This window comes from Gymnodraco acuticeps, unplaced genomic scaffold (assembly GCF_902827175.1).
Source record: "Gymnodraco acuticeps unplaced genomic scaffold, fGymAcu1.1, whole genome shotgun sequence".
NCBI lineage: Eukaryota > Metazoa > Chordata > Actinopteri > Perciformes > Bathydraconidae > Gymnodraco > Gymnodraco acuticeps.
The window spans coordinates 508,479-530,840 of record NW_022990152.1 but is presented as its reverse complement, the minus strand read 5'-3'; the positions used below and the strand labels follow the sequence as shown (position 1 = coordinate 530,840).

Sequence of the window (22,362 nt, the reverse complement as noted above, 5' to 3'; positions counted from 1 at the left end):
GCTGATGCTGTGACAGGACTTTCACACCTCCTGCCTCCGCACTGTGAACATCTCCCTCCAACATCACCAGGAAGTGAACCAGAGCTTCCCTTTCATGCAGGACACCGTCTGAAATCCACAGGCTGCACAGAACAACCTAATGTGAGTATATAAGACATGGTAGAACATTGTGTAATAAACAGCTTTTTGATTGCAGCATCTCCACACGAAAGGATGTAGAGCCAGGATGATTAAGTGTGTGTGAATGGGGGGTACAAAATAAAAGCTGGTACTCCCTCTAGTGTACATAGTTCATTCTAACACCCACTGTATTAATGTCTAACAACAGAACACACTTCACTGTATATTATAAAGATTATTAACTGTCATTACTTTAACTCTCACTAAGGTCATTGTTATGGAAATAATTATCATAAGACGCCAATTAGTAACATACAGGACAAACCTTGATGTCTGTTTACCTTCTTTAAGGACACAGGCGGCTTAGCCAATAATGTTATTGTTCCCATTCTGTGACCGGTCAATACTGGGATACAGATGGTCTGTGTTGTGGGTACACTGGGACACTTCCTTCTCTGTATTTGTGGACTCCAAGGTAAAATCTTCGAGGTCATAAGTGTCCGAGGCAAGTAGCTCTGTGTTCCCACACTGTTTAGGCTATCTTCTCAAATATGTTGTTTACTCTCTGCGAAACCAGTTAGATGGGCTGGCAAGAGAGAGGCTCTCCAGAATTGACGTGGCAACTCTACCGTGAAGTCAGAACCTCTGACTCTTGGATTTGTGATGTGAATACTCCGGCCGTAACTCCAAATAAATCACAGTGGTTTGACATCAAAGCTCCGACTCTTCCCGTGTCTCCTTCCTGAGTCGGTGACTCCATTGCATGCTACACAGAAGTTTCCTCTACAGTCATGACGGAGCATGCTCCATTGGCGGTAGCAAACTTCAAGATGTGTTTGAAAGCTTCAAAACGACAGTAAGTGGAGCTTTGAGATAAAAAAAATGCAAGATTGAAATGCATAGAGGTGCGACTTGTTTACAAAGCAGGGCGAATCAAATAAAAAGAATATAGGATGAAACAACTTTCACAAACCCAATAGCTTCTTAATATGCCCTAAAGGTAGTTTGTATATTGTCTCTAGACACAATCCAATCAGTCAACAGAAACAGCTCATTTGTTGTTTTATGAAGTGTATTTGTTGTTGTTTGTTTCCTATCTGAACGCCCGGGGACTACAGATGCAAATGAGCTTCTATCTAACTTGAATGCAATTACTTTTAATTGCGTTTCGTCCATCCAAAACAAACCCTACAAGAAATGTAAGTTATTGAGTTGCATTATGGGAAATGTAGTATTGATCAAAGTCCTTCAACTTGTAATACAACATTTCAGGAGTTTCCCTTTAAATTACTTGGAATAAATGGAAGTTATTTGACTTTTAAAGGATCATTTTCAGCTCTGAAGAGAGGAGGAAGACCACGAGTAGAACAAACTTGGTGCCGGTTATATTGTGTTACCTAAAAATGATAATCATGTCAATCAAAACAATTGAATAATCTGGAAACTTTACATACAATTCATCTTTGATGTCCTGCCTCTAGATGGCAGTAAACTACAGCTAAAGACACCAGAACACACAGTAATAAAAAACATTTTATTAAAGAAGAAGCGGGATGGTTTGATTCCCTATATTCTATACATTATGTGCTATAGGATGTAGAAGACAGACGGAGACACACAGGACAGGAGCGCTGACCCAATTCATATTTTTCACACAATGAAGAATGAATTGTCAGAGAGCGGTGACCATGTGCAGCACCAGTTTGTTTCATTGGCAGTACAACTTAGAAAACATTAAATAAAGATTGCTTTGCAGGAGTAAATATCTTCCCAGGAAACACTTTGTGACTGAAATTAAAGTTGGACGTAAGAGTAAGTATTTTAAGCCTATAAAACGACATTAACTGTATCCTCTAAAAATGCATGTTTGACGTCTTTTAGATTTCCTTTTAGAAACATGGCTGACCTCGGATCAGAGCTCCTAAGGTGAGATCCATGCTGTTCACATGAAAATGATTGTAATACTTTAGTGATTAAAATGCTGTTGACTTTTCAATCCAAACAAACATGTTGGCCATTTTTTAAAGCAAAAAGCATTCGACTTTTGATACCAGCAGATCGTTGCTACCACACTGAACCGAACCCACCCATCAGAAGCTTCTTCTCAATATGCGCAGAGCAAACCTTATTTATTAACACTACAAACCACACACCCTTCTTTATAATGTCGCACTTCAGAAAATAAACTGCGCAATTTAACATTTAAAACCATTCATTGTTAAATAAATAAAAAATGACATTTCTCTTAAAGACACATCTGAACATGTGTAGTTCCTGTTTGTGAAATGAGTAGAGTGAGGTTGTTGTGGTTGTTGCTTCATCTCTCATACAGACATAAAAGCACAAACTTCAATCCAAACTCATAAGAGGCTTTTGTTTCCTACGCCTCACACATGTAATGTCAAACAGTAACGCTTCTATTGAAATCAACAACTAATGTCAGATAAGGTGTAAACAAAGTCTGAACCAAAGGGGCTGAATGAGCCAGAGGTACAAAACCCTCTGTGATTGTGATCAGCTGACCGAACACACTCAAAAACCCTGAATTGTAAGGAGGCGAGATTGGAGAACTAGGGTTAGACCGATATCGTGCCGATACTGAACATACATTTTCAATATTCTGAAGACTGCAGTGTCTCCAGCCAATCCGCAGCAGAAACGCAGCATCTTAAGGAGAAATTGTACAAAAAATGCTCTACTTTAATAATTGTAACATCTGTTACAAATACAAAACTGCAAAAATGTCAACATCACACCCATATCGGTTGAACCCTAGTGAGAAGATGTGAAGCCACAGGTGACGGTGTCGAGATGCAAATATACACACACATTTACATTTTTGCATAAACTCTATGTACATACATTACGTGTGATGGGACTAGTTTTGGCAACCAACGCTGAGAAAATAGTTTTTTCCCTCGTTCATATTAAGGCATGCCTGTGTGAGTTCAGCCTGACCCCATGTCCTGCTGGATTTCAGTCTGTTTTACGGCGCTTATTTTAAAAGTTTGATTTACTGGACTTAAATCTTCTGGGGTCCCACACAACTGACTTCACTGGAGCTGTCTGCTGTGATGTCATCACTTGGCGACCCGCTTGTTCACTCCTCCAAGGCATGACATCATCTCGAAACTTAAGTCTGCTGTGCGGCCCCTCGCTGTGATGTCCTACTCCAATCAGTGGGAGCCTCGCTTGTTATTGTCACCGTCTTCACGTCAGATATTTGACTGCCGTCGCCCCCTGTTGGTTCCCAGTGATGCTCGCAGCCTCGGCTCCCTGGCCCTGTAGGTGACATAAAAAAACATTTTGAGTATATAAAGGGATCAGAACACAATATAATCTCTCCTGAAGGAACCCTATAATACACAGAGATCTGTTATATATTTGATAAACAGCCCTTTAGGATTATTTCTGTGTCCTTAAAGGTGTTTTTGTTTTAGTTTCCTCACTTGTAGTGCTCATTGAAGTCCAGTCTGAAGCTGAGGAAACGCAGACTCTCATCCGTGCTGGTCATCAGCAACACCAGGAACTGCTGCACGATGTTCTGGAGAGGGGAAAGGAGTGGATCAAAGAATATATATTAAAATGAGATAATGATACTCTAAATGCTCCTAGAAGTCACTGAGGCTGGTACCTGGTAGAAGTGTGTGAGGATGCGGAGCTGGGAGCGCATCTTTGGTATGGTTTCCTGGAACTCCTGAATCCTCTTCTTCTCCTCCGCTTCCTGTTCAGCCGTCACTCCCCACTGACCCTGAATCAGGACAGTATCACTCATTTAGAAGCCATTATACAACCATCACCCTTCCCTTTTTCTCCCTGTATGCAACTCATCTGTAGCCTCTTACCTCGGTCTCCTTCTGCTGCTTCCTCTCCTCAAACTGCAGCCGCAGGGTGAGTTCCTCCAGAGCCGAGCGGTACAGCGAGTCCTGGGCGCTCTGAAACTCGATGATCTGGTCGAATATGGCCCTCAGCTGGTTCAGAAGATTCTGCAAGGACACGCCGAAACAGAGTTAAAGGAGGTGTGGAAAAAAGAGGAGGCAGAATAATTAAATCTGGTGTGTGTGTGCGTGCGTGTGTGTGTGTGTGTGTGTGTGTGTGTGTGTGTGTGTGTGTGTGTTACCCTGCTGCTGTTGTCTAGCAGGCATCTTGAGATGACTCTGTCGAGGAACAGGTCGTGGGCGGCGATGATGTGGTCGAGATCCTGCGCCTGCTGCACTCTGTTCCACAGCTCGTCCCAGGAGCACTCCAGCACCTTGTATTAAAAATCAAGACATAATTCAATCAGTGATCTCGGCGCCTTGCTATCCAGTTAAAAATAGTATTCTTATATTTATTCTATCTGATGTCTGAGTAAGTAAACCTACACTTAAATCAGCCAGCTTTCAAATCTGCAGACCCATCTAAAACATCCTCTCTAATCTGACTTTCAAGTGAGTTTTTTTCCTCTGGGTTTGAACCAGCAGCCTAACCTGGAGGCTACATTTGATCCTGAGTCCCGCAGCATTCAACAGACGCAGCAGAAATGTCTCCTGCTGTAATTACTTCTTTTTGTGCTGGTGTTTTACAGCCTGTGATCGTAACGGCGCTGCTAATGGTCTGACCTCAAAGGTGATGTAGTACTGCATTTGGTGGATGAAGTGGACCATCTCGGAGGCCAGGATGTGGCACTGATGCAGCACACCGGACAACTCTGCAGGGTGAAAAGCACAAGGGAACAAAACAAGCACATCAATATCACAATAACATGTGCTTAAGAAAATAATGTTATTTTAGTACCTGGCATGGTTTTGAGCAGCTTGGCGTTACACATCTGTCCCTTCCAGATGTCCGTCAGTGTGTACTCCATCCTCTTTGCCCTCCACAGGAAATTAAACACACGGAGGTAGTGGCCCATACACTCCCTTGTAAACACCTGAAACACACACACACACGTACATTTATATATTCTAATATGTGATAACAGCAGTAATACATAGAGATCAGGAGATTGAATGTGTGAGTTTTGTCATACCGTAGCAATGGGTCCATCAACGTGGTAGTCAAGACTGAAAACATCCCAGCCGGTATCACCTGGAGACACCTAGAGGCAACAAAAAGACATTTGTCAAAAGAACAGGGGATGCTTAGGTCAGACCTGCAACACACACACACACACTCTCTCACACACACATTACCTCCAGCAGGCGTACATCCAGCCTCTTGAGGATCTCTGCATTGTCATACTGAGCGTTGGTGGCTCTGACTGCCGTCTCTAAGATCCCCGTCAGGTTGTGTTGGTACAAAGTGGTGGCGGGACGCACTAACTCCGGTCTAGGATTTAAAATAATTAGGATACATATTTTGTCTAATAAATAAAATGCTAAGGTTCAAAGTGTGTGTTCCTCACTTGAGCAGGTCCATCAGGTGTCTGATGAAGTCTCCCTGGCCCAGCAGCAGGTATCTCCTCATGGCCTGCAGGTGCTCCAGCAGCAGGTAGTTGCGGTTCAGAACGTCCAGCAGGTATTTGCTGGTGTCGAAATAGGCGGCGTCGATCTTCTCCTGAAACGCCCCCTCCAGGTCTGACAGCAGCTCCGCAGCTACGAGGAGACAGAGATGACAAAGTAATTCATTAACGTGATATTGAATTGCTCTTTTTACTATCTTATCTTAAATCCTTATTTTGTTAGGGACAGACTGATTATTAGGTCACTTTAGTGCTGCCAGTTAATCAAACATATTTCGCAAGACCAGTAACAACTTTTTCTTTTGTCCCAATTAGTAATGTGTGTCTAATTCCTGCAGTCTGGTTTCCTGGTCTGCTGCTGCTGGACGATGATGCAGAGGAGAACCTGATGTCCTTCATCACGTAGAGTAAGAGCTTTAGATCAAACAGGTCAGGAGTAGTCCTGCAGACTGGATCAATAGCTAAGTATACCTTTTCCTCTATATAGTCAATGGAGAGGAGGACAAGGCCAGCGAGCGGTAAGAGCATCGATTACTGCCTGTCCACTCGCCTACGTCAATACAACCATATCAATACGATGAGGAGGGAATAAAGGAGAGGCTTCTTATTGGTCAGTGATGTTGTCAACAATAAAGACTTCCAAGGAAAGTCAGCATCAACCTTTATTTATGTGCAAGGAACGTGCGCAGAAACAGAGAAGACATGCTCTGAAATTGTTTACCGGAAAGTGTGAGAGGACATAAGAGAGACACGGAGACTCTTACTATCTCTGGGTGTGTCTGCAGAGTTCGACGCCGGCGTGATTTTGCCGAGCGGTGTTCGGTCTTGACAGACCTGATGCAGGAAGTTGATGGATTTACCAATTAGCAGGACCTAGAGGGAGAAGAGAATAAGTTAACTCAAGTAAACCGTCTTACCTGGATGTGTGTAGCAATAAGTCTGGTGAAGGATCCAAAAATGTGGTTTAACAGTTTGAGTCCAAATGTAAAAATGTGCACCTTTTCATTTCCTGTTACTCCTCTCACGGGAGGAGATGTAGTTAGTTTTACGTGGGGAAGCGTTTGCTCTTTGGAAATGCCTCTGTAAGAGATGTGTGATAGTGTGTTGGTTGTGTATACCTTGCTGGCCTGTTCCATGGTGATGAACGTGGGGATCATGGACTTCCTGAGGGAGTACTTGTCGTGCCACAGACGGTCTGTCTTCACGTTGGGATCTGATGCTACAAAGAACTACAACAAAAGAGAACAAATAAATACATTGACTGTAGAACGCTGTCATGGGAAGACGTCTAATAGAATCAGTATTTCAGAAGAGAGTAAAGTAGCTCTATGGTGTGGTTTTCATCCTTTGTCACATTCACTTAGATCGCCCATTTACTTCAGAGGGTACTATGATAGCTTAAGTCTGCGTACTCTATGTGTGCTGACTCCAACGGTCTGCTTTGCCACGAATCCATCTCAGAGCACTTTCCTTAAGCTATTAGCTGAAATAAGAGCCGACAAACTATCAAGTAGCTGAAATATGGATCGCAGAAGCAATAATTGTAGTAGATATTTTTACTTTAAGGTAAAAATGTGTGTGTGTCGCCAGAGATGGGGTTGTTACTAAAAAAAAGTAATATATTACACTACTTCGTTACTCTCTACATAAAGTAACTCGTTACTTTACTCGCAGAGCCGGCCCGCCCCTCCCTGCAGGCAGATCACGCAGACTGCTAACGTTTCAAATGTTCTCTTTAGTTCAGTTTCCATTGTCGCATAAGACAATGTTCTCCTATCAGACCGTGGCTGTCCTCTGTCTCCTGCTATCTGTATATTTTGCGCAGTCTATCTCTGCTCACGCTGTGGCGTCGGCGTGTTCTCCTGCGTGTTGGCCATGTGTTGCACTGGAACCAGACACCGCAAAGACTTCAGCCGAGCACGTACGAACTGCGCATGCGTGAGTGGCAATAACTCTCCTTACCAGCAGGCGGCGGTAGTGTGTATTTGTCATTCAAAACAGGCAACAACCGGAAAACAGAGAAGAAGAACAGACTACCTGATATAAACAAACAACAAATAGCTGTGCGTTAGCTTCACCTTAGCATGTGTTCTTTGCAGGTGTTTGTTGAGGTTTGATTATGACTGATTTTAGTAAGTAACGAAGTAACGCGTGTCGGGGCAATGTTAGTTAATGTTACTTTGTAACGCGTTACACCCAACTCTGTGTGTCGCCATGTCCTGTTCAATGCTACAACATCATGTTAAAATGTATTTATAATGTGATTGGACATCTTTTAGGAAATAATCACATTCACTAACACTGCAGGGATTTGATGGACCTTAAAAGCTCATATTTACTCCAAGTACTGTTTATTGTGTGTGATAGGGCCGTATCCGAATATTCGGTCGTTGGCCCACTATTCGGTTTTCAATTTCGTTATTCGGATATTCTTTTTTAAATTGAATGTATTGAAATCTCCAACGTAAGAGCTTGTGCCTCTTCGGGGGGTGCTAACACTTCAACTTTATCCTTTACTTTCTCCGTCTTTATATGTAGATAAGACTTTTGTCCGTTAATCTCAGCTCCTTTTGTCCGTCACGTTGTTCCCATAGCAACAATAACTTCCTGTCAACAGCGCTAAATCTCCTTCAAAATAAAAGCATGTCCATACAAAATAGGAAGCCAAGCCAAATTACACTTAAGACATATACAACTGCAACGAAAGTAACAAACACAATATCCTTTTCAATTTCAAAGAACATAAATTGGGTTATTTACATTAACAAATAACTATAAAACAACAATACTGTAGAATAACAAAATGAATGCCTTGAATAAACCGAAATACACGTGTTGAAGCGCGCGCCGAATATCCGAATATTCGCTGCTGATTACTACCGAATATCCGGAGCCCAAAAAATGGTATTCGGGACAGCCCTAGTGTGTGATCTACAGGGTAATTTCCCTCCTGAAAGGCGCAATAACTTTGTCTGGGTGTTCTTAAACACACACTGACTAATGGACACATAAATAAAGCGTGTGAGAGGGAAACAGCCGCAGAGAAAGGGGCAGGGAGGAAGTAAAGCAGGAGCATCCATCACCAGGCTCTCCATTACACTCCTCTCATCACTCCTCATTGAAGAAGCTGTCCTCTCTTTACTCCCCTCCCTCCCTCCTCAGCAATGTTCCTTCTCTTGGGGGTGAAACGTCAGAACCAATGTTCCAGAAATGACCAGTACAAATCAACAGAGAGGTGTGTGTACCTCGTGGTAGGTGTCTTCCAGCTCCCCGTCGTAGATCCAGCGATACAGGAAGTTGAGGATGGGGTTGGACACCAGGCTGAGGATGTGTTGGACCAGCGCTCTCATCTGTGGGTCGCCCGTCTTCCCGTAAGAGTGAACTGCTGACGCCAGCTCGCCTCCTTTCCGACCTGAACACACAGAGTAGAGGCTTCAGGAACAAACTAAGTCGCCGAGAGGCTGAGGTCAAGCCTGGTTGCCTTTGTCAGACGTCAAAAATCAATACTGAGATCCAAAAATGCATTAACAAAATCTCAAAACACACACACACCTTGGCAGAAGTCGACGAGTGCCGCCTGTGTTTTGAGTCGGATTTTAGGGTCGTACATCCAAACCAGGAGCCTCCTGAGAGTCAGACTGCTCTCTGTGCACACCATCACACCGTGCTCATCCTCCACCTGCAGCTACAACACACAGACACGCACAATTAAAGCTCTAATCTAGTTTATTTCTATCATATGAACTTCCTGTGTCAGATGTGTGTACCTGGGAGTGGAGGACAGACAGCAGCCTGTAGTACTCCTTCAGCTCCTGGTGCAGCGCGGCACAGAAGCTCTATGAGAGGAAGACGAAGTGATTAAAATACGTGGAGGATGTGACCTATAAGGTGTGTTATCTGGGGAACCGTGCGCACCTGTCCGACCAGTCCGAAGGCCCGGTCCAGGCTCCTGGCGTCGGTGTACTTCCTGACTTTGTTGTGGAGCCAGCCGAGCTCTGCCAGCCGGCTGCTGGTGTCCCTCAGGGATTTACACAGCACCACCTGGTGAGGAACAGCACACATTACAACACATGCATGCACATCGCTACACTATTTGTTTGTTTAATCATCTTGTGATAAACCTACATTTAATGTGTTTAGTTTGTTTGCAAAAAAAGTATTTTGTGTCCCTTCCCTTCACAGAAACAACACACACACTTAACGCTGATGGTGTTAACTCGATAGACAGACATAAATGTAAATAAACAAGTATCATCCGTTCCTAAATAGATTTTAAAACCTCATACGGATTCCTGTAATCTGCAATCCTGTTTAACAGATTTTTGAATCCGCATGAGGAAGATTAACATTTAATGATAGATTAATGTTTTATCTGTTTAACAAAACCTCTTATCCAGAGAGCTTTACAGAGGGGAAAGTAAGTGGCTATGGAAGACTTCAAAATATCTCCACCCTTGACTCTTTTATTCCTGCTCTCAGTGTCTCCTTCTCCATCAGGCAGTGACAGCAGATTGACCACAGGTTTAAGTTTAGCACCGCTGAGAGGATCGGGACAGGTTACATCTGAGGCCTCCCATCGATAACAAGAGAGGAGGATGAAATGGGGAATAAAAGAAATTGGCAGAACAGAAAAAAGGAGAGGTCGATGTAGCCTCGGAGCCAAAGAGCTTTATATTGATCTGTTGAATTTTTCTTTTGAAGTCCGATCAACAACAACAACAGTTTCAATATCATGTACTCAAAACCAAAAATGTCCAAAATGGAAACAAATTCTCCCTAATAGATTTAAATGATCATATTCAGTGTCTTTCATTACACAACCCAGCATGGGGTCTACAGTGTACGGTAGATCTGGGATGATGTCCTGAGCTGGACTCTGGGTAATGTGTGCAGCCGGCTGAACTCATTAGTCCATTAAAAGCTTGACACTGCTCCATGCGGGTTCACGTACCTTGCTGTCTATCTTGTAGCAGTTATCCTGGACGCTCATCTTGATGAACTTGCCGTCGATTCCCTGGAAGACGTACAGGATGTCCCGCACCAGCGCCGCCTCGCTCACTTCGCCTGAGGACAACAAGGGCAGAGAATTGAGTTTATGTCATGACAAATAAACTATTAATGACATTCTGTTCTCTGTGAAAATGTCTCTTACCGTCTTTGCGAGGTCGGACCACTCTGGAGGAGGGAACCGGAGGTCCGAGGAGCGGTCGAGTGGCGAGAGGGGCCAACGCAGAGGAAGAGCTGACAGGAAGAGCCCAGGCCAGCCGGGCACCCAGAGGCTGAGCGGCTGCAGACTGAGGGGGCTGACTGTAACACACACACACACACACAGATTTACTGTTACTCTCAATAACATTTTGTTATAATGTAGATCCAGGATTTTCTGATCGGCCTACCCACAGACAAAGATTGGAAAAAAGGTGCCCCCATTTGCTGAGTTTAGTTCCGTGGTTGTCCATGAGATCATTATTATGTTGTTTGATCCAATTACACAAAAACAGTTAGCCTTATATTGCTGTTTCACATTCGGACTTAACCAAATAAATAGGAATGTTTGTCTTAAGGCATTTATTAGTTTCTGATTTTGGGTAAGCAGAAAAAAACTGTTAAATTCCCCAGAACTACTGTGTCCTTTGATAACTAATGTAATATTTGTCACTTCCATTTACTGAGCCCACTTTAAAAACATCTGTATGACATTGTGTTCTGAATTGAGCTTCATTTGCTGCTGCCATTAAACATCAATAGATCTAGCTGAAACAGGTTTTTAGTACACAACACTACAATCACCATAAGGCGCATTTACACCGCAGTACTTTTCCCACAAAGGTTCATGAGAACTTAGTTCATGAGAACTCTTTAGTTCTCATGAACTAAGTACAGATCACGTTCACACCGGAATAAGTCCCTGGGGCCTTCCGAGTAAATCGCCAGAACGCCGACACCTCCTCATCTCCACCGCTCCCATGTTTTATTTTGTGTTGCCATAAGTTAGTCTCTGCGTTTCTGCGTTGGGCTAATGCTAATGCTAATAATGCTAATGCAAGGATAATAAAATGGCGGCTTCACAAAACTTTTTGGGAGTTTTACGGGGCGTGGTTTACAATCCTTCCAGCCAATCAGAAATATAGCTCTTTTCTCACAAGAGAGCCGCACGAAAGTCCCTGCTCTCTAGCAGCTCTCTGCTCTCTAGCAGGGACTTTCGTGGGGGTAAAAAGGTTCTCATGAACTAATTTTAGTACCGGCTCTTTTTGGTGTGAACGCGACAAAAGAGTTCTCATGAACTAAGTTCTCATGAACCTTTGTGGGAAAAGTACTGCGGTGTGAATGCGCCTAAGGTCTGCATTAAGAGGTCTTTTGCTGGACGATGCACTCAGAACAGCAAATAAACTCAAACAAGGAGAAAGCAATTCTTTGTATAATTAAAGCACAATTACTGTGTATTTTTTATTCAATGCCCTGGGACCTTTTTATGTTTAGAGTGAGGAATCTCTGCTTTCATGTCTATAAAAGGTGAACTCGGACAGCTCAATGGTCATTTGTAACAGAAGGACTCCTGCATTATTAATACAGATAAATGGACCTAAATGGCCTTCTGATGTCTCAATAAACAGATCTATAAGAGGCACGTTTATTTGATGGTGCTAATTGATGCTTTCAGAGTGTTTCTACAGCATCCGATGGATAAATAACACTCTTCTTTCCCCAGAGCCTTTCAGGTGAACACAGCTAACAACTCAGTTATGAAGATGTTAAGAAGGTTGTCATCTCTATTAATTCTTAATCTGAGTATTAAGAACTGCAAATAATCCAGGGATAACGTTAGCTTGTGTCTTCAACAGGTTTGCCTTTGCAGAAACTCATGTGAAGATGCTCACCCAGACAGCAGTGACTGTGGCGTGACTGTGGGCCCGTTCAGTGTGTACACTCCCAGGCTGGAGATGCCGCTGGTCCCCATGCTGGCCGACAGCCCGGCGCTCCTCTCTCCGTAGCCCAGGGCCAGGCTCTGAGGCCGGGTGCAGTAAAACGGGGTGGAGTGGGCGTCTCTGGGGAGCGCCTGGGCGAAGAGTGCTCCATAGTTTCCAACCTGGGAAGGACAGGGACATGAGGTGAGGAGGAGGTAAGGGCATCAAGACAGTGTTTTTAATAAGGAAGTGTGTGTGTGTGTGTCTCACCCTGCCGGACGGTTTGCGGGGGTCTTCAGAGAGGCTGAGCAGCAAGTAGAGAACAGACCAGCGATGCTTCAAAACACTCTGTCAACAGAAACCTCATTACAATCTATTACTAATGATAATAATATGACGTATGTGAGCGATGTCCTGTTACAGTTCAGAGGGTTTCCTGCAGTACACACCTGCGTCTGAAGTTTTCTATGCAGCTCTGAGAACAGAGCAGCGTCGGCTTCTCTCCTCTGCTTCAGCACTGCAACAGCATCATTATTTAAAAAGGAAAAACGTTACACACACAGCCTATCTCTATAGTAAGGAAATGACTTGCTGGGGAACATGAGGTTGCTATTCTTGTTTTGACAACACACATTTTATAGCAACTCCATTACCCTAACAAACACTTTTAACAAAGTTCCCATAAGTCCACCAAATAAACACTTTGTACAGTAAGTGCTGCGCTATTTTCTGCGTCAAAGCATGGATCGATGTATTCCCACTAATAGTGCAACCTTGGGAACTATAAAACTACTTGGATGTGCTGTTATGGGGCAATAAAGCTTTTGACTTTTTCTGGGAGGGCTCCAGCATTAAAGGCAAAAGGTCTCTCTTATCAAAAACTACTGGACAGCAACCGAGACGGGATAGTTTTGCTTGTGGATGAGAAAAAATGTGATAATATAATGTAGGTAAAGTTTTGTAACGAGCTACAATCGTAAAGTAAAGGATAATATGAATGTGTGATCATTAAGGGATAATATTTGTCCAAACTTACATTCTTTCTTGATCTTCTCTGACACCAGGAACTCATCCCGTTCAATAGTGGGGGCGTAGTTACTGCCAATGACTCGCACTGCATACTGGAACTGGTGGGCAACTTCAGCTGGAGAAATAAAAAAACAGGTACTGAGTAAAAGTCATGGCAGCACTCTTAAGTCCATCACTTGTTTTGACAAGGAGTTTTATATGTGCTGCTGTCAGTTCACATATCAATTAAGGCTAATTGAAAATGTTACTTTAAAAAGTTGTGAATAAACAGTATAAGATTTTAAAAGCTAGATACTAGTAGGAACCTGATAGAAATGTGTTATGGCATTGAAAAAGATTGTGAATAATGGGGCACTAATAATCTCTGGATAAATATCAAATAAAAGCATTGCCAGGCTGCAAAGCTTTGCTGCATTTGATCATGCAGTCAAATCTGCAATTGAATTAAATTGCCTGAAAAACAAGCATCATAATGTTTCCGTTATCTCTGAATCCATCATGCATCTCTGCATCCAGCAGCGGCCTGCAGCTAGCAGTGTTTGCAAGTAACAGTGTGTTGGTCAGCATGAGAGCTAACAGATTTGCAAACTCATAGATAGATTAATTAAAATGCTAATTGTTTTATCCAACCAAAGCTTGCAGTGTTATATTTACAGCTGGAGGTGCCATAAAGCTGTTTAGTGTGATGTGCAGTATCTGGCCGAGCCCATTGAATGACAGCTAACGTTACCGCGCCACAGCTAAAGTAAAACCAAACTCAAAGCAACTCTATTTTTTTGTCGATCTCATATTTTAGAGTGTCTTTTTCCACTAAATTCAGTTTGATAAGTGGTTATCATGCTCTCTTCAATTCGGCATATGTGCAAAAGACCAGACAGCTATAACTTCAGGTAGATTTCATTCTTTTTCTACCACTTTCCGTCCCAAACACAGAAGCTCCAGCAGTGTTAAAAGTTGAGAATATTGTACAAATCTGAACCTACTGGGGTGCAATTAACACGCCGAATTACCCAGTAGGGGGTACAGATTCAACAAACCACTTTAAATGATGTGGAAAATATGTCTGATTAGTAATATAACGATTATTAGCAAAGTGCCTATTTTTGTCAATGAGGTTTCGCGTGACAGCTCCTGCATGCTACGGTGGCTCATCTACCTTCGCTTTTCCCCGTGATTCTGCAGCAGAGGCTCTGGAGAAGCACATTGGGTGATTTCTGATCCAGGGTCGCCATACTGTCGGGTCTAACGCTGCGTATGTTTCCCAATAACTGAATAATAAGAACTAACTCAAGTCTGCTACTACGAACAACGCCATTTTGACAAGTGGAGTGAAGCCAGCATGGCGCAGGAAGAACAGGAGCGACAATAGGGCAACGTTTCCTTCAAAATAAGAGCATGGAACACCTGTTGCATGACTTTCAGAATTGGGAGGGATGAAACACTCTTTAATGGTAACACGTGCAGAGCTAACAGCACACACAGTGAAATGTATTCTCTGCTTTGTTTTAACCATAGGTTTTAACCCATCCTAGTACCAGGAGTCTTGTACTAGGAGCAGTGGGCAGCTATTGTACAGCGCCTGGGGAGCAATGGGAGTGAGGGGGGAAGGGGGATGTCCGGTGCCTTGCTCAAGGGCACCACAGCAGGGCAGGAGGTGAACTGGGACCTCTCCATGTAGCAATCCACACTCCATTTAGGTCTGGTCGGAGACTTGAACCGGCGACTCTACGGCTCACAGTCCAAGCCCCTACTGACTGAGCCACTGCAGGACCTGACAGGTAGTATGAATGAATAAGGCTAACATTATCAAGTGAAACTGGAATTACTTTATACTTAAGTAGTCATATATATAATGTATAGTGCAGTACCAGGTGTGTGAGTCAAGCATTTACAGCTAAATTATTGGATAACATCAATGTTGTTAATCTGATTTCTTGCCAATTGTTCAACTTTTCTTACTGTAAAATGTCTACTTAAGGAAAATACAAATGTTTATTTCTCTATTATAGAAATCAAACCACACAGGAGCTGGCTTTTTAATAAAGTAACCACAGTAACGGGCGACTGTGGCTCAGTGAATAGTGTGCTGGACTTCAAATCATGGGGTAGCAAGTTCGAGTCCCATTGCATGTCGTTGTGTCCCTGAGACACTTCACCCCAAATTGCTCCTGTGGGCATTGTCCACAGTATTGAGTGTGTAATTCGCTTTGGATAAAAGCATCTAACAAGTAACATGTAATGTAAAGAAAAACAGTGATTATTGTCTATAATTATTAATGTAAAAATAGCCACTGAAATTAATAAGACAACATATATAAGAAAGAAATGAAGACAGTCTTATTATTACATCTGAAAATGTATTCAAAGATGTGTAGTCTTGAGTTTGACTTTTAGGGCTTTTATTTTGAAGGTCACAACCGGATATGGTGGTTGTCATTGTGGTGACTGTGACGCTGGTGTTTCAACAGAACCCGCCGAAAAGCGTCTCCAGGAAACAGAGGATGGACCAATGAATGAAAACAAACAAAGAAACTACACTTGTAGTTCTGACCCTTCTGACCTCAGCTAAAAACACTTAGCATAAACTGATGATTTAAAAATCACTTATATTTTCTTTTCACTACTATAGTTTATATAATACCTCTGGAAATAAGGACAGTTCAAACTCTGCTAATTTTCTGTAGTGAAGAATTGAAGTTCATACCAAATGAGGCCAAATGTATTAAAACAAATAATTAAGATATATATATATTTAAAATGGCTTAATTTGGAGTAATGTTATAGCCTTTGTTTTAATTTATTTTATTCATACATTATGTTTATCAATAGTTTCGTTCTGTTTATCTCGTCTTTTAATCAAGATGATAGTTTAAAAATGTTAGTAATGTAGAAAAAAAGTGCATTATATGTTATTCTTTATCATTTCAGCACCGTCTGGATGGACAGCACCACTGGGGAGTCCGAATCTCGATAACACCCCATAAAATACACACATAGGCTACTTGCCAACCTTGAGACCTCAGAAATCGGGGGGGGGGGGGGGGGGGGGGGGGGTGCTAGTGGATCAACGGAGCTGTTAGATTAACATTAACGTGCTTATTGTAGTTCTGAGTGCAATGCCTTGCGGCCTGTAGCACCATCCTCTTGATGTTGATGGGCTGGACCAGGAAAGGAGTGAACAGAGGGTCGAGTTGTCCATTCTTGTTCTGTTTTTCTGTGACTATCTAGTTGCGCACGCTACTAAAGAGACGCGCTACCATGGAAACCAAAAAATGGTGTAGCTGTAATAAGTCCGAGTGGAAACAGTCGTGTGTAAATCTGATTTAGTCAGAAATCGGGAGAAATGCGGGAGAAATATGACCCCGGGAGGAAACCGGGAGAGGGCTATGAAATCGGGAGTCTCCCGCGAAAATCGGGAGGGTTGGCAAGTATGACACACACACACACACACACACACACACACACACACACACACACACACCACACACACACACACACACACACACACACACACACACACACACACACACACACACACACACACACACACACACACACACACACACACACACACACACACACACACACACACACACACACACAACCAACCATGTAAATGATTTGCAATAGGCCTATCATTCATTGCATTTTCCTCAATTTAATTAACTGAAGTTATTCCTAATGTTGTCTTTGGTGTAACATTACGCCCTCCAAACAAACAAATCAGTAGCCTAATTAACTGAAACCTCCAATCAATTACGCACCGAAAACACTAGAGTGCGCATGCGCTCACCTCCACGCTCAGCCACCACCTGGCTGCTCGTGACGTAGATGAGAGAAAAGCTCCTTTGGTCCGAGACAAGAAGCTTACGAGTACTCACACAGAGGGGGAGAGAGGAAGAGCAGCCCACCTGTGTGTTTCTGCATGAACTGCCTTTGACAACACACACACACGCTCCTCCTGTTACTAGTAAAGCCTGTTAAGTCCCTATAGGTGAGTTCAGGTTTGCATTTGTTTGGAGCAGCTTTTGTCGGGACCGAGCCTTCTTCTTCTATTATTCAGGAAGAAGAGAAGGGAGGAAAAGTCATGGACAAAACCGGAGAATTAAAAAGAAGTTAGCGTATATAGTAAAGTCACCTTTTGTAAACGAGGAAGAAGCAGAGGAACAGGATGGGGATGGATTTCAGCACTCTGCGGACCCTCATCAGCAGATATGTGAGTTTTTACTACGTTTACGCACTCCTAAGTGTGGCTTATCCAAGCCTCTTCTGTGCAGACTAAAGCCCTTTGCAATGTCACCGAGATAAACAGAAAACGTGTAAGCTTTTTTATCATTATTGGTTTCAAATTCCGCCGAAGCAGCTACTCATCCGGATTAAGTTCGCGAAAGGGAGTGGAAAGAGGCTCGTTGGGAAATGACTGGGGAACTGTCTGAAGCGTGAAAACACTCTGAATCCTGTTATTTTTTTAATAGAAAGTTATTGTTTTGTCCTGAAATGTAAAAACAAAAACAATGGCAGTTTGAATTTAGAGTGTAAGTTCCTTATATGACTCAAAATCCCGTCCAAATATAATGTATTGAGGATTTATTTTTAAATGTCATGGTTTAAAACAACATCATTCTGTAATATTAAAATACAACGTGGTGTAGTATAGTTTTACTGATAAAAGTGCTATGTGCTAGACTAAAACGTTATATTTTTTATTGCGGTTTGGCATACAATTCTCAAGTAATATTTGTTTCTTAGATAGTAATTCAAGTGTTGCAGCACACCATGTTCAAACTGGATCATAACATGAGCATGGCAGTGTAAAAGGTGCAGGACTCTACAGAGCAGACCTGACGGAACATGTCAAGAGCTGCAGACAGACAGCGACAGAAAGAAAGGGGCTTAAATCACTGCACTTTTAGCAAATCCAGTGGCAGCTTGTTTTGCATAGTTTGAACTTGTTTTGCATCATTTAAAATGGCTTGAATGACAAAACTTGTGTGCATATCAGTCTATTTTGTGAATTCTCCCAGTTGACTACAAATGGATCAGTCAGTCACATGAATTATGTAATCCAGTTGTTTTCTCCCTGCTACTGAAATCGATGGCCAGCAGTGGAGCAGCCGGCCTCTTTGGCTGTGAGTTGCATTAGGGCTCCACAGTAATGCGTTTGACAATAATCCACATCAGGGTTAGACCTCGGCTCCACGCTCAGCTGAGGCTCAGACACAGTCTCACAACTGTTGAAAAGGGCTGGTTAAAGTCCCTGCTGTGTGGAGGGTGAAATGTAGCTTTATAGTGAGCAACATGCAGAGACAAGTCTGTGACTGGAAGGATGTGTGATGCTGATGAGGTCTGCTGCTGTAATTCATCTGGATAACTGCTTTAGACAAATGGGTTAGGGTTCAATTGATTGCACTGCCGCTGCAAAAACCCCGGATGCAGAGAGGCTGCTTAAGATGAGGATAAGGAACATTTATCTGGCTGTCAATACAGGGCCTTAATGAAATATCTGTCAATACTGCGAGTCAGCTATGATGGAGTATTACCCCCTGTAAGAGAATATTTTAATCTGATCTGTTTATAGAGTCTCTTATGGTTCCTTAGAGTCTGTGATACTGCAAACATCTGCTTGTGGTGTGTAGTCAAAGACTCCTCTGTAGGTTGAGGTCACAGGTCAAACGCTTCTCCTATATCCGTGGGGGAGGGTTGAGACCTGGCTGCATCTCTTTGAGACAAGCAGATCATCGTCTCCCATCGGTTATTGATTATGTAAACGCGGGCTTTCTATGGGCCGGCCTCTCCTCGTGTAGCAGCGATGCTTTGTGGCTTTGGTTCAGAGATAATCATGGTGGACCACGGGACGGTGGAAAACTAAGATGATCTCCCCGGCCGTATGTAATTAATGTACTGTGATCAATAAACTCTCGGTGCTTTTGGCTAACGACGGTTCCAAACTCCTTCATTCTACCTCAACATTGCAACAACAGAAGTTTAACTTCACACCCCCTCTGACCACTCTGTAAATTAGGCTAACTGGAAGTTCAGTCTTCATTTGAATAGCCTATCTGTTTCATAAGAATGAGAGCGTTATAAAGTAAGCATGCCGAGATTTGTCTTTTTATCTGTAAACAAACGGATGGAAGATAAAAGGACTGTGATCACATTTTATGCAGGAGTAGACAATAGCTGTACTATTTAGACAATTTCAAATATTTTTTCAGCATTAAAATTAAAGTAATGTCTTAATATACCTGCAGGAAACTTGATTTATAAACCACTTGGAAAATAAATGAATACTATTATTAACAGCCGGTCTGTTTACTAGTTTCGACATTCGTAAGATTAATAGAATTAGCTAGTTTTGACCTTCTCAAACATCAATCATGTGATGCAGATGAGATGATCCATTATATATTTAATACATTTTCCCTTCACTGAATAGGCATGTAAATCATACAAAATGAAATTAGAGTCAAGTCAAATTTACAAAAAATGCATTCAGTGTTTCAGCAATCAACGGAAACTAGGCTGAATGCAATTCCTGAGTTTATAACAATACACTAGTCTGATAGAGTTGAGCTGAGGACACCAGTTATACTCTCAGGGGTTTTCGGTCTCCCCATGTGCAGCAGATGAAGTAAGAAGAAAGGATGTTATGTAAGCTTTTTAAGTGCAACGTGTAGAGTTGTAATGGTTGTGGCTGTCGCTCCTGTCCTGAAGAATGAGAACAAAATGAAATCACAGTGACAAGTACGAGCTAGCTAGTGTACTCGTACTGTACTCACTCTGCTGATCGCCTTTGTTCTTTTCTCTGGGAAAGTCTAAAAGTAATGTGTATTGTAAATGCGTTCTAAATTGACTGTCTGCGGTGCTCAGTTCAATACTTAAAGCGTAGAGGAGCATTGATAAACGTAGATCAACGATATGACACCTAAAAATGTTTAGCAGATTCCTTTTAACCATCAAATGTATAAAATAACTTTTTTGTTCCTTTTTTTAAATATTTGCAAAATGTTGACTCGATTAATACATAAAATAGCATATTCTAACAAAATAAGTGACATTGGAGATTTCTTCGATCTAAATCTGAACCATTGATTTAATCCATATCAAATTCTGATACTGAAAAGGAAATAGAGATCGTGTGCTTCAGTGAGTTTAAAGCAGCATTCTTCTGCCGCTGACGAATCTGGATTCCTGGACAGGAAATGCCTGTCTTCTCTCTGTCTGGCTTCCTGCCTTCACACAGTGGATTAAAGGGTTACTAGTGTTCACTATACCCTCACACACTTAATCCATTTTACAGCTATACCCTCACATCCAAGCCATTCACTTAGCTCCTGCTGCTTAATATCCACCATTGCACTTACAACTGATCCGTGCATTTGATGCAGGAATAACGGTTAACAGTGAAGTGAATAATGGCGGGTGGTGATATTGTCTTCTCTGTAGTGTAACGGTTACTGTGGACAGGTGCAGTTCAGTATGGCCGGGTGACGCAGAGGGCAGCGGCTCACATGAACTCCTTGGCTTTGTCCACTTGTCAATAATTCATTAGTAGACTGCCTGACAATGTAAGCTGAAGTTTGAACAGCTTCTTATAGAGTTGTCGCCAGATAAATGTCTTTAAAATGTGATCTCACAGACAGCACAAGTATTTAATCACTTACCACAATCAATGAAGTTGAATTTAAATTTAAATGCTGCTTTAAGGACCCTATTTACTGTTTTTCATACTAATTTAAACATAATTTAACAAACAAATGTCAATCTGTGTTTCATATTATTATATTCTAACTGTAAACGATAACAGTTATAGTCATGGCTTCATTTGTTGTGTGTCAAAAGTTAAATTACATTCCTATTTAGTGCTTTTATTTTGAAGGACTTTTGAAGCGTGCTCCTGTGTGCACGGCTAATCATTTAACCCCGGCCCGTCCATACTGCCCACAATCCCCAGAGTGCACCAGGGTTAACCGCTTTACCTACAGATTTACGGCTCGCACTGAGCCACTGTCGACTGGCTGCTGCTTCGCTTTTAGATGACAGCTCCTGTATTGTTTACATGAGGAGACAATAACAGTCACATTTCACTTCATTTTGTATCTTTCTTTGCACTTTTGGATGTTGGTTCTAGTATTACAAACCATTAGACATTTGCTAATGAGCTAACACATTTTTCACGCTGCCCTTACTGTCACGGTGTGTGAAGCAGGTAGGACCCAAATGCAGATTAAAGTGCAAATTCCTTTATTTCAAGGCTAGGTGAACAACAAAGACAAAACAGAACACTCACCGACGAACTAGTCATGACACAAGACGAACCGACAAAGACAGACAGAAAAACCAGAACTTAAATACACACAAGACTAATCACAGAAACAAGACACAGGTGAGGAGGGAGGAGAAAACACAGGGGCCACAGGTGAACACAATCGGGTAATCAGACACACCAGGGAAACTAACGACAGGGAACCACAGACAAATCCAAACAAGACAAAACACAACGCAGAGAGAAAACCAAAAACAGATATAGACAAGACAAAACACCACAAAGACAGATCGTGACAGTACCCCCCCCCTCAAGGGACGGATCCCAGACGTGCCAAAAAAAACCCCCACAAAAGTCCAAAACCTCAAGCAGGGTGGGTGGAGGGGGTCCGGAGGAGGGACGTATCACTAGGCCACCAGGGTGGGTGGAGGGGGTCAGGAGGACGGGACTGAGCTGACAGGCCCAGAGGCACAGCAGAGGACCAGGAAGGGATCTCGGGCGGACGGCCCGGGGGCAAGGCAGAGTCTAAGGTGGGGGACTCGGGCGGCCGAGCATGAGGGCGAAGGCAGCGGCAGGAAGAGTCAGGGGGCCGGGATCGC

The 22,362-nt window shown here is 42.7% G+C and overlaps 2 protein-coding genes across 11 annotated transcripts in view; one reads left to right on the top strand and one right to left on the bottom strand.

Moving 5' to 3' along the window:
• Positions 1–1,640: 1,640 nt before the first annotated feature.
• On the bottom strand, positions 1,641–14,831 carry tubgcp3 (tubulin, gamma complex associated protein 3). The gene is made up of 23 exons (XM_034217370.1): positions 14,654–14,831; positions 13,505–13,612; positions 12,918–12,985; positions 12,739–12,816; positions 12,442–12,650; positions 10,716–10,870; positions 10,515–10,627; positions 9,479–9,604; positions 9,331–9,399; positions 9,116–9,248; positions 8,809–8,975; positions 6,682–6,792; positions 6,328–6,436; positions 5,507–5,696; positions 5,295–5,430; positions 5,132–5,200; positions 4,897–5,032; positions 4,722–4,810; positions 4,241–4,372; positions 3,966–4,106; positions 3,755–3,871; positions 3,570–3,664; positions 1,641–3,402 (listed from the first exon to the last, which is right to left on the bottom strand). The coding sequence occupies exons 1-23, from the start codon at positions 14,727–14,729 to the stop codon at positions 3,336–3,338; spliced, it is 2,694 nt and encodes an 897-aa protein (XP_034073261.1). The 5' UTR covers positions 14,730–14,831; the 3' UTR covers positions 1,641–3,335.
• Positions 14,832–17,068: 2,237 nt separating this feature from the next.
• The window catches only part of atp11a (ATPase phospholipid transporting 11A), a 41,628-nt gene continuing 36,334 nt past the window's right edge, over positions 17,069–22,362 (top strand). For 7 of the 10 annotated variants that reach the window (XR_004569100.1, XM_034217362.1, XM_034217364.1 and 4 more), the window contains exon 1: positions 17,069–17,713. Coding sequence is in view for 9 of the 10 variants with exons in the window: in XM_034217362.1 (XP_034073253.1) it covers positions 17,669–17,713 (45 nt within the window). In the remaining variant the exon portion in view is untranslated. The remainder of the gene's footprint in view (positions 17,714–22,362) is intronic. The other 3 variants (XM_034217360.1, XM_034217368.1, XM_034217361.1) reach the window with 2 other exon arrangements.

Bases quoted from the DNA above. Each gene is read 5' to 3' on its own strand.
- tubgcp3 (XM_034217370.1), bottom strand. From the start codon at position 14,729: ATGGCGACCCTGGATCAGAAATCACCCAATGTGCTTCTCCAGAGCCTC. The intron at 12,817-12,917 runs GTGTGTACTGCA...TTCTGTTGACAG, and splicing joins ATAGAAAACTTCAGACGCAG to AGTGTTTTGAAGCATCGCTG. The intron at 5,697-6,327 runs GTAAGAGTCTCC...GTCTCCTCGTAG, and splicing joins TGCAGACACACCCAGAGATA to CTGCGGAGCTGCTGTCAGAC.